The sequence below is a fragment of the Saccopteryx leptura genome, chromosome 13, assembly GCF_036850995.1.
Source record: "Saccopteryx leptura isolate mSacLep1 chromosome 13, mSacLep1_pri_phased_curated, whole genome shotgun sequence".
Taxonomy (NCBI): Eukaryota; Metazoa; Chordata; class Mammalia; order Chiroptera; family Emballonuridae; genus Saccopteryx; species Saccopteryx leptura.
Genome location: NC_089515.1, coordinates 11,324,652 through 11,340,909, shown reverse-complemented (window position 1 = coordinate 11,340,909; position 16,258 = coordinate 11,324,652). Strand labels below are relative to the sequence as shown.

Here is a 16,258-nt window from a genome sequence, read left to right as displayed (position 1 = left end):
AAGGGTGTAAGCTCTATATCTAGGTTCTTTTCTCCTTTTTTGCATGTGATGTCTTGTTCCAGCACCATTTGTTGGAGACTATTTTTGCTCCATTGTATTTATTGCCTTTTGCTCCTTTGTCAAAGATCAGGTGACTGTATTAACATAGGTTTATTTCTAGGCTCTGCACTCTGTTCCCTTATCTGTTTGTCTCTGTCTCTTCTTTCACTAATAGCACCGTGTCCTGAGTACTGTAGTTTTATAGGGAAATCTTGAAGTAGGGTAGTGTCAGTCTCCCAACTTAGTTCTTCTCCTTAAACATCCTCTTGGTTATTCTGGGTTTTACTGCTCTGTACAAACCTTAGAATCAATGTGTCAACCTCCATAAATAATTTTCTGGGGCTGTACAGTGTTTGGCATACACAGGAATGGTGTTAATAGCAGAGGTGGTAGTAACAGCAACAATAAAGCAATGGTAACTACCACTTATCATCCGGTCTATTGTTTAATTCTCCTAAGAGCCCTGACAAAGTAGTTATTACACTCACTTACAGATAATGAACACAGGAAGGCTGCCCAAGGTTACACAACCAGTGAGCGGGAGAACCAGACTTGGAGCCTACTTATTTGCCTATTCCGTTCTCCCCGGTCACATATTCACTCCCATCCCTTTATCGTAGGTGTTGTGGGAGAGTGAGAACTCACTATGTGTGGCTTTAATTGTTTGGGCCCCAGTCCACAGTATCAAACCACCTTTCTTCCCTGAATTTCTCCCAAAACAGGTTCCCTGAGCCAGACAGTAAACCCACTGGAGTTTTTAAAAAGATACAGTGTGCGTGGCGCGTGACAGGCCAGCAGTAACCCTCCTAATCCCGATTTTACGCCCTCTGGCTGGGTGCCTCCTTGTCGTAAAAGTCGTAAATGTATCTCTAATACTTGAATGCAATTGGGTTTCTGAATAGACGCTTATTTCCCCCTTCCAGGTACTTTCCATTTCTCTGTCCCAGCAAGTGTCCCTTACATAAACAGGTGACATTTCCATGTGCCAATGCTCAGGTGCTGTGGGCGACACACTTTCAGCTGTCTATGAAGCTGACCAGAGCCAGAGCTCCCTCTCACCACCTTTGACGACCATTCTTTGCTGCTAGAGAAACTTGCTTTAGGACAAGATCTAGCTTGGGCTGTCACGGCAGAGCACTGACTGAGAAGATTCGAACTGGACCAATGGAAAAACCTTGGCCTTAAGTTTTCCAGTGTTCGGAGATCATCATTACGCCTCCAGTGTGATTATTTGGGGCATCAGGAAATGAGGTCAAGTGCTGAAATATTTCAGGGAAGAGGTTTCAGTCACCTACTTCAAACGTCACACCCAAGAGTGATCTAACCTTTGCAAAAGCCTTTACCTCAAATACATTTATATTGTTAGGTCGCACTGATAATTCTTTGTTGCATTACCTTTACTGTTTAAAAAAAGAAATTAAAACAATCTGAGAAGGCAGATAATGTTTAATGGAAAAGGGCAGCGATGGGCTAATGGTTGCCTAGCAACCACTAGACATGGCTTTGCTGCTTCGCTCTAGAGAAGCCAAAATGGCGGCTATAATCCTTCTGTAGCCCCCTGGACAGTGTACTGTGAGTGACAGTTCCCTCTGGGGCCAAATCATTTTCTTCTTTGTCTTGGGCAGCAGGTCATTTTTTTTTTAAGCTTCCAAATGGAAAAAACTCAGTGCCTAATTCTTGCATACGCTAATGCCTACCCTTTCATCTTCTCAGAAAATCTACGGCTGAACTTCCCAGGTTCTTCCTTTGGGCAGTTCTGAAGTGTTTTCATACACTCCCCACTTCCCCCTTTGAGTTCCCCTGTCAATCAATTACCAACCCCGGTTAAGTACTTTTTGAGGTCAAGCAAAGCACTTGACATGATTTAGTTTTAGAAAGTCTTCTCTCGTCTTATCCTCCTTCCCACTTCCAGAAGGGTCCTGACATGACTTTTCAGTTCCCTAAGGCCCAGAAGGACTTGGAAATACTTTGACCACTGGGTTTTCTCACAACTAGTAAATGGAGAGGGAAGAGAAATATGCTAATAAAAAGTGTATAAAGTATTTCCGGGATTATAAACATGACCAGTAAGACTGAATGAATCTATTTTTACAAATAACATATTCATTGGCATATGTCAGAAACTACAAGTCTATTGTAAGGAACCCAAAATGCCTGAACTGCTTTAACCTTTGATATCCCTAAATCCCCAGTAGACTGGGAAGAGTTAGGTGTGACCTCAGCTAGAAGGATGAAATAGCCACCTGTGTAGACTGGCCGTGGTAGCTTGCTGACTTGGGACAAATGGATGGGGTATGACTGTTGGACCTTCATAACTTAGTGGGCTGGGCACTGTAAAACAGGAGTGCTTAGCAGGGTCCTCTAGATGGGAAGGGTTTAGGAGGCCCAGGAACCCCTGGAATCATGTGAAAATGCAGTGCGTATGCTCATGTGTGCATCTTTTCAGAGAGACGTCTGTCTGTAGCTTCCAGAAGGTTAAAAGCCAGTGGCAGAAAGGAAGGTGAAGAAATGAGGAGCTTTGTCAAAAATCTGTTGGTTTCAGAAAAAAAAATACTGAGGACACATTAGAGCAGAAATGTTTCTAAAGAAAAGAGGAAGGAAATAACATTATTTAGTAGATATTTTTGGTCATTCATTCAAACACTTTTACCGATCACTTACTACATACCAGTCACTGCGAAAGGTCCTAGAGACACAGGCATTAAAAAGGAATGGGCCAGCCTGACCAAGCAGTGGTGCAGTGGATAGAGCACCAGACTGGGACACGGAGGACCCAGGTTTGGACCCCTGAGGTCACCAGCTTGAGCGCGGGCTCACCAGCTTGAACATGGGGTCGCTGGTTTGAGCATAGGATTAGAGACATGACCCCATGGTCGCTGGTTTGAGCTCAAAGGTCACTGGCTTGAAGCCCAAGGTCGCTGGCTTGAGCAAGGGGTCACACAGTCTGCTGTAGCCCCTGGTCAAGGCACATATGAGAAAGCAATCAATGAGCAGCTAAGGAGCTGCAATGAAGAATTGCTGATTCTCATCTCTGCTCCTTCCTGTCTGTCCCTATCTGTCCTCTCTCTGACTCTCTTTCTCTGTCTCAAAAAAAAAAAGGAACAACACATTAAATCATGGCGTTGCAGCCTAGGGGGCTGAATAACACATATTGCTTATTTTATGTGTTAGGGAGCTTTATGCATGTTAATAAAACCTTCAAACAACCATATAAACTTCAAATCATTATGTTATCGTGTTAAGTCTCAAATTACACATGACCTGAGAGCTTCCAGCACCACGATGAATGGCGGGACCTCAGGCAGTTTCCTTCGTCTCTCTGTACCTTGGTTCTCCTTCTGAAAAATGGAGCTAATCTGACAGAGCGGTGCGGACTGGTTTTGTTCAGTGCCCTAGCCTCAGCGCTTACAATAGTGCCGGCCACATAACCAGCCTGCAGAAGTATTTATTCTAAAAAAAAAAAAAATGAGGAAAGAGAACAGGGAGAGACCCACTGCTTCCAGATGCTGCAATCTGCCCATAACTAGGAGAACACTCTAGGGCCATCCTGGAGCAGTCCTGGAGGTAAAGGGACCAGGACACCGAATCCGGAAGAAGGCAGCTTGCTCCCGAAGGAGCTGTGCTAGTTACAAAGCTTTTGACCTGATGGCGCTGGGCTAGTTACAAAGCTATTTACCAAGCTTTTGTTGGAGCTGGAGCCACTTCTGATAACATAAGAATTTCATAAAAACGTCTTCCAAGGTGCAGGGAAACATCTGAGGACTTTAATTAAGCCCTCCGCCATGGGGAATGGGAATGGAACTTCCATGCACATGGACTGGATTTTCTGTTTCTTTTTTTTATTTCTGAGCACTGCTGGCAAGGAAGCAAGTGCCAAGTGAGAATTTCAATTGAGTTCTTTGACACGGAAACTTTCTGGTTTTTTTTTTTTTTTTTTTGGGGGGGGGGGGAGGGGGAGGGAGGAATGAAAGTAGTTGACTGCGTAGAGCCAACCCGTTTGGGGATATGAGCATTTATATTAATGGAATTAGACTCAGTGATTATACTGCATGGTACACCTACCTCCCTACAGCTTGTGATAAAACATGCAAGTTTGTTGACTCGTTTTTCTCTTTCCCATTCCCGCATCCCCATGTAGGAAGGAGATACTACTCCAAGACAAAGATCCTTTAACATTCATGTGCACTGATCAAAGGAGCGTATTAAACCGCAGGGTCCCAGGCCCAGCCCCAGAGAGGGGCCCTGGAGCCATTCATTGTGAGCAAGCGCTTCTGCTTGCAGGCAGTGCGTGGGTCATATTTAGAGAACCCCAGGAGCAGGGAGAGAGAGAGCAAAGGCCTGGCCTGGGTTCTAATCTTAGCCCTTTTATGCTTCATGTATAGTGTTCGAGTTCTCTATTAAACCTCCTAGCATCTGTGTCCTCATCTATAAAACATGAATAATGTGTACTGGCTTCCGTGGAGGGATGCTTCCGAGAGCACTGTGTTTTCAAAGTGAGATGAAAACACTCTAGCTTTCGCCTGACCAGGTGGTTGCACAGTGGATAGTGTTGGACTGGGATGTGGAGGACCCAGGTTCGAGACCCTGAGGTCGCCAGCTTGAGCGCGGGCTCATCTGGTTTGAGCAAAAGCTCACCAGCTTGAGCTCAAGTTCGCTGGCTCAAACAAGGAGTCAGTCAGTCTGCTGTAGTCCCCCGGTCAAGGCACTATGAAATCAATCAATGAATAACTAAGGAGCCGCAACGAAGAATTGATGTTTCTCATCTCTCTCCCTTCCTGTCTGTCCCTACCTGTTTCTCTCTCTGACTCTCTCTGTCTCTGCCACAAAAAAACCAAAAAAAAAAAAAACAAAACAAAACAAAGAAAAACCACTCTAGCTTTCCAGCCTGTAGACTTTTCTATGATGTATGTAAAATTGAGGTGTCTCTTTAAGGCCAGAACCTATACAACACCGAATAATCAAAGTGTTTTTAGAAACTGAGTAGAACACTAACAGTGGTTCCCAAGGCGTATGTGCCCAATCAGTCATGAATATTGAATAAGGCTATCAAGACAAAACTTCCAATGGTTTACTGGGAGGACCAGGTATTTACTCTCCATCCATCCATCCACCCCACCCCCCATCCATCCACATAAAATGCTGGCCTGCAATCTTATTCCAGGCGAGCTGCAGGAGAGTCACCCATGAGCTTTGAATAAAACAAAGCAGTTCCAGACGGCATGCCCAGAGATTCAGGAGGTCTGCGTTGGACTCAGAAATCTACGGAAGGTTCAGAGGATGTGATTTCCATGCCCTGAGGGCACATGTCAAGAAAAACTAGGGAGTATGAGGATTTAAGATGAGCCTCAAATAAAGGGCAGATTCAGCAGGACAGGGGGAGGGGAGGGGCCCAGCACAAACACAGAAGGGGAATGCTCAGAGGCCCTGCCCTGACAGGGTTCCAGGCGCGAGAGAAGTGTCGGACAGTCTAAAACAGCGTTTCTCACTGGTCTACAATGCTACTCTTCCACAGAGTTTGTTTCCCAAAGTGCTGTGACTAAATCGGTAGATTGTTAATAGGTGGTAGGTTAAATAATAATAATAATAAAAAGATCATATCGTTAAACAAATCTGAGCACTGTGATGAACATCAGTGGTGGTTACTGACTCCTCAGAGCCCTGCTGAGACAACGTGCACTGCCAAGGCCACAGTGGCGACAACATGCGAGGTGTCCCGAGTGGGTCTGCCCACCGTTGTGCTTCTCAATGGGCTCAGGTTCCGTGGAACGTGTTTGGGAGCTTCTCTGCTCTATGCTCGCACCTACGTTTAAGTATCTATGTACCAACGTATGTATTTATTCACCTACACGTTTAAGCACATGGCCTATAGTAGGTGGTGGTTTTAACTTTTACCCTTGTCCCTTGTCCAGAGCTTGCTGTATGCACAGTGGTAAGTGCTCATGGGTTTTTTAAAATCTGTAAACCGCTCATTAGTTTTCATACTATCTCGGGGGGGGGGGGGGGTCATTAAAGGGTTTCATTTATTCTTACAATCAATCATCACAACACTTAGGACCTCAAATCCAGCAGGCTTCCACCTAGTGCTGCCGGTCATCTCTGCTTCCCATTTAATCGTGACTCCTGGTGAGGTGCGGGTTACTTAAACTCTCCCGCCTTCAAGTTCAGCACCCCACACTGCTTGTCCAAATAATTTCCCCGAGAAAGATCTCGTCCCGACAGCCACGATCAGGTCTGCTGTGCGTATGCCCACACAGATTCACACTCCCCGCTTCTCCCCATTACCTGGTCTGTGGACCCATTCCCAGCCTCTGTGTCGGCTGCTGACGGTCCACAGCTAACCCCCGTTACGGAGAACAGCCGCCCACTGGGGAGGCCACCTTGCCGGGAAGTGGTATCCCTCCGCCGCAAGGGCAGCCCACAGGCACTGACGGACGGGGACCGGCCATTAGGAGGTGAGCCCCTTCACTTTAAGGGCAGTTCACAGCGCCAGGCTCTTCCTAGCTAGGCTCTTTCCCTTTGATGTCGGCTTTCCTCCTTCCCTCCCAGATCTTTCCAGAACTGCACATCTTTATAAACCATTCCACAAACATGGAGACACTGCTTCCAGGAACCCCAACCTAAGACACCACCTACTGTGGTCATGCCCCGAATCTTGCCTTGGTCAGGATCGGCAGGGCCCTGAGCTCAGCTGCACCCACTGTTGCTGAGTAAATAGCTCAGCAGCTGACACTCCACGGTTAAAACCGGTCCCAACCCCTCAACCCCCGTCTTCTCTGACAGCCCTCCCTTCCCACCTCCAGATCTCCATATACAATGCCCAGACGTTAATTCCATGGGCACCTTGACACCGAATGTCTAAACAGGACCCATTCTGCTAAATGTGACATCAGGAAACGTCTGATTTGCCATGACTAAAGGACCAAATGAGCAACATGACGCACAATACCTGCCCTCACTACCTTCCTCACCCCACGCCACCATCCCTGGCGCCCTCCCTCCCCCTTACCCCAACAGTCACCAAGTCCTGTCAAACCCGCCACCTGCCACCTGAACACCTCCAGGGCGCGTGCACTCCCCTCCATCCCCTCGGGCTGGCTTAGGTTCTCCCCAGTCCTGCCCTGGCCACTGAAATGACCCAACCAGCCTGTCCTCAGCCTTGCCTTTCCACCCGCCAGTCCTCATATGTAGATTTGCACATTTCTTGCTTAATGTCACTGTCCCTCGCTCCCTAGACTCTAACTCAAGTCCCAACCGCAGTGTGTCTCACAGGGCCATGTGCAAGCAGGTCCAGCCGCCCTCTCTGCTGTCATCATTCCGCTGCTGGACCTCCACCGGCCAGCCCAGCCCAGCCCACTGCTAACCTCCTGCTGCGCCCCAGTGTCACATTGCTCCTTGGCCTGGACCCTCTTTCTTCAGTGGGTCACAGGAGCAGTGAAGTTGTGATTACCCTTAGGCATCACACCCCACGTCGTCCCTGCCACGAGGCCCGGCCTGCCCTTCCGCAGGTGACCGCATCCTCATCTGAGCCCCGCTGCACACAGAATGCCATTCCGGCCTTTGCTGCGTTCCACAGGTCGTCGGGACCCACACCGTGCACACTACCAGTAACACGAGTGGCTGTTTTGATCAGGTCTGTCAACACGTCCAAGGAAAAATGTCTACATCAAATCACAAACCGGTTTGTACTAGTCTTCCACACTGACTCAGCAACAGTCACCGCTTCATGTTGAGGTCGTGTGTGAGGCGATATGACAGACACTGCCCGCTGGTAACCGACATGTATCCCCTCTTCTTCCCATTTTGCAGCCTCCTGGGGGGTGTGGTGGGGGGTGAAGTAACCGAGTTCCAGCCGTGCAAGCATGTGGGAGGACTTCCGCCTGCCAGGTCAGACCCAGGACTGCCCACCGGGCCCTTCCATGCTCCTTCCCCACAGGTGACTGAGACGGGGACACCAGAGTTACGGGGCAGAGGTGAGAAAGCTGCTGTCGGCCTGGGTCTCAGAGTGACCACATGGAGCACAGCCCCATTGGTGGGAACGTCCTCCTCTGTCCCATGAGCAGAAATCGAATCTGCTGAGTTCGAGGTGGCAGCAGTGGGCACATTTCCTGCAGTAGGTCACATCACCTGAACATGTGTGGCCCTGTGACACAGCCATTCTAACATGAGGACATGACACTAGAGTCTAAGAAAAACTTTACATAGAAAATTACTGAGGCCTGACCTGTGGTGGCACAGCGGATAAAGCGTCGACCTGGAAATGCTGAGGTCGCCGGTTCGAAACCCTGGGCTTGCCTGGTCAAGGTACATAGGGGAGTTGATGCTTCCAGCTCCTCCCCCCCTTCTCTCTCTCTGTCTCTCTCTCCTCTGTCTTTCTCTCTCCCTCTCTCTCCTCTCTAAAAATGAATAAAAAAAAAATTACTGAGAATTGGCCAAACAGTTGCATTCACTCCTCTCTGACCCATGTCTCTGAGACTAAGGAACAGGAGAAAGTCCAGGGGTCAATCCCCCTCACTGTGAGGGACACAAGCAGTCTGTCACTGAGTGAGTGATGGCAGCTGGCCACCCTGCTAGAAAACTCCACACCCTGGAGACTGTACATGTGACCAAAATGTTTAAGTCTAGGTTACTTATTTTATTATATATAGGCCATTTCTTTGTATTTAGCACTGAATAAGTCACTGATGTTCTAAAAGCCTCCTTAAGTAATCACGTTGTCCCAACATGGTTTACATCTATTTCCCATCAGACTGTGCTTATCCATCTTGGTGTCTGCAGGGGTTTGCTTGGCGTTTAACAAATGTTTCTCAGATATTATGTAGAAAGGAATTCAAAAAATGAGGCTTCATTGTTTCCCTATTCCGGTGACATTCATAATTACCTCTAGTATCACCCACATTACACATGAAAAGTTTTTATCCTGGGCAGTCATAATTGTCTGCCATCCCCTCAAACAATAAAACATTATGGGCAGAGGCACATTCAGCCTGAAGATGAAGCGATGTATTAACTTCTTGATCAAATGCCAGCACTAACAGATGAATATGAAACAGACACCAGTAATTACAGCTTGTACTGTAGCTGCTGGTTTCCAAACCTTTCAGTTCAATGAACAAGTAATAACTGGACGAACACACCCTTGAGAAATTAGAGGTGGGGAAAGATTACCTCACTCCATACCTGTCACACGGAAGGTCCCCTGCAGCAATTCAGCGAGAGGGAGCCCACGGGCTCAGGAGGGGAAGACGGGCTTCCAGGAGGCCGACGCGCAGGCGCAGGAGGGGACCTGGCACAGGAGCGCCCAGAGTCCAGGCTGCTCTCGGGGACCACCCTCCCTTCCCCTTTCAATCCGTCTGCTCTGTGCCTCCTTAAGAAACCCGGTCTAGGTATAAAAGGCACATGCATACCTAATTTAAAAGTTTTATGCTTTTCTTCACTTAAATCTAAGGGGTTACTAATACTAATAAAAACATAATTACCCCTCAGCTAATTCTTGATTTTACAAGCACCTCTGAAAATGCAGCATAAGGCCTGGCATTTAATGGGCATTCCCATCAAACACCTGTAATTATGTTCCCGGTGTCAAGATGACAAAGCCAGCGTGGCATGGAGCTCCTCTGCCTGCACCTCGTATCTGGAGGAAGTGTAGCTAAATGGACACGTATCTCCGGCACACACACCAGGGACTAGAGACTCTGGTGAAGACGCCACCGTTTCACCTTAGCAGAGGGCACACGGTGTGGCCCCTTCCTAAGTTTCTTCACGGGCATCCTTACCGACAGGCTGCCTGCCGTGTTCTCCCACGGAGTCAAGAACCGCCTCCCCAGTAAGTCTGCAGGCCAATCGCAGCTACAGCACTGTGGATGCGAGGGGGCTATCTTTCTTATAAGGTGAGTAGTGTGGAGGGAGGGTAGAGTAACAAAGAATAAAGAAGGCAGCTCTGCTCATCTCATCGAGCTCTACAGAGAACCCGCAGCTCGCACGTGGATTAGGGTCATATCTTGTTGTCTCAGCAATCTACAGAGGTCCAGGACAGATATGCATTAATAATCTTTTGCTAGTTCACAGACATTTACTCTAACAGAGACTCTGCTTTCTAACTCAGTTTCTCACTAATTTAAATCTGGAAACCGAGAAAGTTGCTCTGATTACTTCATGATAAAAATTAATTCCCTGAAATGCGGTGCCCTGGGTTGTTAATGCCGTCGACTTTTCAAAGTACTTTCAGACCAGTCGCCATGTTAGAAGGCACTGATGCCACAAATACCAATCTACATTTGGTTTTAGGAAAAGATTTTCGTGTACACATTTTGTCCAAATATTACTATTTGTTTCATGAAAGTGAGAGCTAAGACTTTAGCAGAGTGTAAATTTTAAGCCAATGAATAAACAGTTGGCTTGAAAAAAATATTAAACTGACATGAAAAGCATTTCTGCTCTGCCAGATACTAAAAATAAAAATGACTTTTGCCAACATGGAAATCCTTGAACTGTTTCAGCTGGTTCTGAATCTGACAACTAGGTTTCACTCTGTTATTTTCCCAAATGGAGTCCGTCAAACATCACTTGTTTTCCTAAACTTTATTTCTTAAAAAAAAGATACACAACTGGAATCTTATTTAAATAGCACCCTCATACAATAATTGTTATAGTTTAGCAATACATACATTTTTTAAAGTGACATCTTTACCTAGCAAATGAGAATTTGGACATTTTGAAAATCAATCTTCATAGTTTAAGAATTCAAACTTATCAGAGTAAACAATAAGGTAAATTATTAAAGTATTTAAAAGACAACAATCCAGACAAAAGGTATCAGGGTAATCAATAAGATTTTTAATGTGAGGGTCTAAGCTGTTACTCGAAGTTCAATTAACATTTTATTCTGTCGTTGGCCTGCCCCTCCCTTAGCTGTCTCTCTAAAAAAAAATAAGTACGTTTCAAATACAGAGCTGGAGATTTATGGTCAGTTGCAGAAACCTGTTTGACTACTGATTTATAGTTTTGGCCAAGGTATTTAACTCTGTCATCAGAACTAATTATAGTAAACCTGAGATTATATATTCAAACTCTCCTTTCGGTGAAAGAAAGAGAATGTTCTGCTGAAAATCAGAAACATCCCGCGGGCTCCCAAACAAGAACGAACTACCAACTTGACTTTCAGAATCAGTGCCGTAAAGCTCAAAATTACTGTTCTTTAGCGAGTCATTCTGGCCTGAAGTACTTAATAAATCATTGTTACATTAATGCCATACTGATGGCCCGAAACATATTAATCTCGGTTAACAATAACTGACATTTACATTACTAATCTAAGTCAGGCATTCTGGGGATAGTAAATGCACATGTCAAAGCTTCAGGAACTGAAGTTATTACTGACCCAAAAGGAATCCCTATTGTGCTGTGATCAGATGAAATGACTATAATTCCGAGGTATAATGTTCCCATTTTATTGCTCTAATGAGGAAAATGTCCAATTCGAATTAAAGCTGATAAAATAATACTGGTTCCAAAGGACACGCCAACAGGGCAAATCCAAGACAACAGGTCCCTTCCTTTCCTCAACCCCCACCCCCACCCCCTCTGCTATACCAAGTTTGGGAGCTTTTTACAACCTAGGTCTCCAGAGTGGGACTTAGGAGATGTGGCTCCCCTTGCTCACATGCGTCCCCTGCTACAGCTGATTTTGCCATACTGCCTCCTACTCAGTTCACCTGCCCATCCCATTCAAAGGCAGGGCCGAGTGGGCAGGCTGAAGAGGGGCTTTGACCTTTGACGACCGGGCTTCCGGTCAGAGGCTCCCAATCAGACAGACCCAAAAGGAGGCCCCCTGGCAAGGCCTCAGCATGAGCAGACTGTTAAGCCAGCCCGCAGGGGTCTCTAAGTGCTCTAAGGAAGTGGACACGGAGAAGGAAAATGAGGCGCAGGCTGCGGGCGCATGCCCATCGCGGGACCCTGTGCTGAGAATCTATCCTTCCCCTGCTCAGAGACCATGTTCCAGACAAAACCACTGGACTGCGGGGCAGATTTTTTTAAGGAAAGGTTTTGGTACTATAAAAGTTTGTAGTCACCTATTAGGATTTTAAAATGAGATGTTGCAGGTAAGCAGTATATGATTGTGTCTATAAGAGGCAACAGGGGATATTAAATCACAAAGTATAAGATTTTCCAATACCTGATCTAGACACCTTTCCGTGATGAATTCTGTAAATAGTAAACAATCTCCTAAAATCCCGCTTTCTCTATACTGGCTTTTCTCACCTAAGTGCAAGCAATATACTATTTTTGTTCTCTTAAATAGCAACTTACTGATTCTAGAACATAGATAAAACACTAAATATGCCACCAATGAATTAGTAAAACTTTCTTTACTGTAAATCAAAAAATAACAAAATAATAGAATTATACCCAGGATTCATTTCCTATGTTCCTAAATTTATATTATCAGCCCAGAGAACGTTTCTAGCAGATTAGCTAGAAAACCTCTGACGACAGGAGAAGGAAGGTGAACTGATGAAAACCATGACTGGCAGTTCTCTACCTCCACTGGGCACCATGGAGGGAGGTGCCAAAGAGCCAAAGGCCTGCCGTAGAGTCAGCACGTCCAGCTGTGTCTCGTTCCCAGCTGGTCAGATGATTTCTCAAAGCCCCTTCTACTGAGAGCCATGCACACCCAGCTAATGAAATCGACAGTCCTCTCTGGGCTCATGACGCATCCATCTTTTAAGGAACAATGGCAAACAGAAGTAAAAACAATCGAACCATATTCTTATAAGGTTCAAAGTTCTATTGTCTTGAGTTATAACATTCTAATGTATGTCATCACACCATTGTTTCTTCTAAGAATCATCTTACAATTTAAAGAATGACTTGACTGAGAGACATTCAGGAAGACATTTCCAGGCAGAGCTGAATTTAAATCATCCTCCAAACACTACATTCTGTCTACTTTTTATTGCAATATTTTATCTGAAGGTACACTAAAACTAACCAATTGCTTTTACTATGTGACTGTCAAGTATCAACTCTACTGCATCCAATAAAGAACCAATAATTACTTTTAAAACAGTATGATAAAGTCACTTGCCAAGGCAGTATCATTTGAGACTTTTTTACCCTTTTGACTAATCTATTATAAACAAATGCTAATCTTAAAAACACACTTCTAGAACAGGTGCAGTTATACAGAGTACAGATAAGAAAGTACAAGGGGCTCATCGGCTATACTATACCAAATGGAAGGTAAGTAAAACTGATTTTATTCTGCAGGTCTCCGTAAATAGATAGATAAATAAAACCCTACCTTCCCTCCTGTATGTATGCTTAGATTCCTTATATTATACAAATAACAGAACACTCCAATCCATCCACTTCAATAGGATGCACTCTTTAGAAAAAGACTGATAACCCCAAAATTGTATGCTTCTTTTTTCTTCTATCAATTTCCTGACATTAAGCACAGCAGGAATAGCTTTTCAATCAATTGAGCAACCGAAGACTCAAGTAAAAACTTGAGAAAAAACACAATGTCTTGAAGAACTCTGGTGAGTTACATGTATCCCATGTTGCTTTTGGTTTCCCATCTCTTCTTGGCCTCAAATCTAAAACAAAGAACATAAAAACCTCAATTTATTCCGAAAATACTTTACTTAAGTAACATATTTACTAAGCGCCAAAGTAAAACAAGCTTACATTTTCACATGCTCCATTGATTACAAAATAATCAAACAAGAACAAATGCCTTCTTATTTATAATCTGATAAATATTTGGAACTGATACAAAGAACAAAATAACAATTACACACAAACTGGATTCATAAAATGTGTCACAGGATTTGTTAATTTCTACGAAGTTAGTAGAATTACTACTGAAAACTTTAAACCATGAAGTCAGTAGAATTACTACTAAGAGTCTTAAACTATGAAGTTAGTACAGCGGTTCTCAACCTGTGGGTCCGATGGCATAGGATTCACATTTATGAATCCTATGTTTTGGTCGTTCGACCCCCGCCGGGGTCTCGACCCACAGGTTGAGAACCGCTGAGTTAGTAGAATTACTACTAAAAGACTTAACTTACCCCCAAGCAAGTTTCTTCTTTTTTCGAGCAACCTGTGAGTTCTCAGCCTCCTTTTTGGCTTTTACAAAGTTATGGCAGGCAATCGCTTTGGCAATTTTTACACCAAGCTAAGAATTAGAAAGAAGAAAAAGTGAAAATAAATATTCTAGCTCATATAAGAATACAAATACTTGAGAACTTGGGGGTAAGAAAGCTGTGACCAGAAATGAGAGGTTCTTGTGCTCAGGACTCCTTGAACAACCAAAGTCCAGGGGCTCCACAGACGTGGCCCTCACTGCCCCTACCTCCCCCAGTCCTCCACCCTGGCTGTCCCCGACTCCTGGATGGAAATCCTCCCCACGCTGAGGCCCCTGGGGACCCACAAAGGTTGTGACGAAGGTCTGCAAGCCATTTCAGCATTTCAGAAGGCCAAAGGGGAATTTCCCCCAGTAAGACCTCAGACTGACACACATCAGGTTTCTTTGCTCTGGGCTAGAATTACAGCAACTCAGCATGCTCACAACAGTTATCTCACGCTGATCAGACGCTCTGATTGGCAGTCATAGATGTGATTAATAAAACATTGGAAAGCTAATTACTCCTTCATAACCGTACTCTGTATGATGGGCAACAGCCTCGAATTCACTGATAGAAAAAAGACTATAAGGGGTGCTAAGATGAAAAGGGTGGGGACCAGAACCAGAGTACCCAGTCCTCCTCCGCCGGTCCCTCTGTTCACGCCCCTCCTTACACCTACCTGCCAGTCCTGCACGGTCCAAGTGGGACGAGTCCTACAGCAGCCTGGTTTCTGCATCTCTCCAGCTCCCTGGCCCCTACAGTTCCCACTGTGTTACCCAGCTCGGCTGCAGGCTGCCCGGGGCAGTGTCTCCAGCACACGTATGGCCATCTAGTTCAGGGCGCTCTGATTTTACAATGCCCGTCTTACATGGATGGCTCAAAAGTATCTGCTAAGAACCCAGGCTAAACGAGAAAGGCTGAAGCCCTTTCTGGCGTTTCCTATCTTTCCCATCCTATCAGTGGGCAGATTACGGAAGACAAGAAAGGGCTGGAAGACCCTTCAAGTCAACGCAGTAACGTCCAAGTTTTAGGCATCATTCGCCAACAGCGAGACTTCTTCTGGTTTTTCCTGGAGACAGTCCTTCAGGACGTCACACACAGGAGCAGGAATCAAGCTCCGCTCGGTTTCTAAACGAGAGCAAGGATGAGTCTGATTTTTCAGCCCAGCACAGAGTGGAAACAAAAGGAAGCCACCTGCCAGTGAAACCCAGGCGCTGACCTGGTCGGCACCCCAGGAAAGCCACTGAAGAGAGGGCGGCCAGCTGTGACCTGAGAGCCCACTGAGAAGGCAGACTGGCCCGTCTCTCCTCCAAGCTCAAACCAGCCCTGGCGGTGCCCACTGCCGGCGTCCTCTTTCCTCACGGGGACAATGTGCACTCCACAAATATTAAAAGGTCACAAACACAGCGTGTGCCCGCCACTGGTCTAGGGGCGCTGGAGAGAGCACTGAAGAAAGAGACTCGCTTTCAAATTTCGGGGCTGGGGACAAGGGGTTGCCAGTGATGTTTTACTGCTTTGAGACTGGACCTGTTCTCTTTTTATTTCCAGTCCATGATAGGAAAGTTCATCTTAGTCAACTAAAAAGAGGCTAACACTAAAAGAGCTGGAGCATGATCATCTAAAGAGTATATGAAACCGTGGAAGGATGCTGTGGTACAACTGCGCAGTCAGAAGGGGTCCCCACCCACTGAAAAACAACTCACTGGTCCTAAGTGAGAAATCAGGTTGGCACCTGTCGGGTCAGGCCAGTCACAACTGCAGCATCAAACACACACCACAGCTCATTGGCGGAACTGTTATTTCTGGTTTCACTAAGTCAGCGGCAGATGGGCAGGCTCTCCCCCACCTTGTGGTGCCAGCACCTTGACAAATGGCTTCCAAGGCGAGGTCACTGTGGCAGGGGAAGACACAGTGAGGGTCTCACCCTGGCTCCTAAAAGCTTCAGTCCCGACGACGTGACACATGTCATTCCTGCTCACGGCGCTCTGGTCAGAACCACTCACAGGCTTCCTCCCCAATGCAGGCGGCTGGGAACACAGGGACTGCAGAGTACCCGGGGCAGCACGTGCACCCAGTAAACGGCCTCC

General features: G+C 46.0%; 1 protein-coding gene across 6 annotated transcripts in view; it reads right to left on the bottom strand.

The window, feature by feature from the left end:
* Positions 1-10,851: 10,851 nt before the first annotated feature.
* The window catches only part of FAM204A (family with sequence similarity 204 member A), a 32,949-nt gene continuing 27,542 nt past the window's right edge, over positions 10,852-16,258 (bottom strand). For all 6 annotated transcript variants that reach the window (XM_066355027.1, XM_066355024.1, XM_066355023.1 and 3 more), the window contains exons 7-8: positions 14,115-14,221; positions 10,852-13,637 (exon numbers count right to left, since the gene is read on the bottom strand). In XM_066355027.1, coding sequence (XP_066211124.1) covers positions 13,586-13,637; positions 14,115-14,221 — 159 coding nt within the window. In that variant the 3' untranslated portion in view covers positions 10,852-13,585. The remainder of the gene's footprint in view (positions 13,638-14,114; positions 14,222-16,258) is intronic.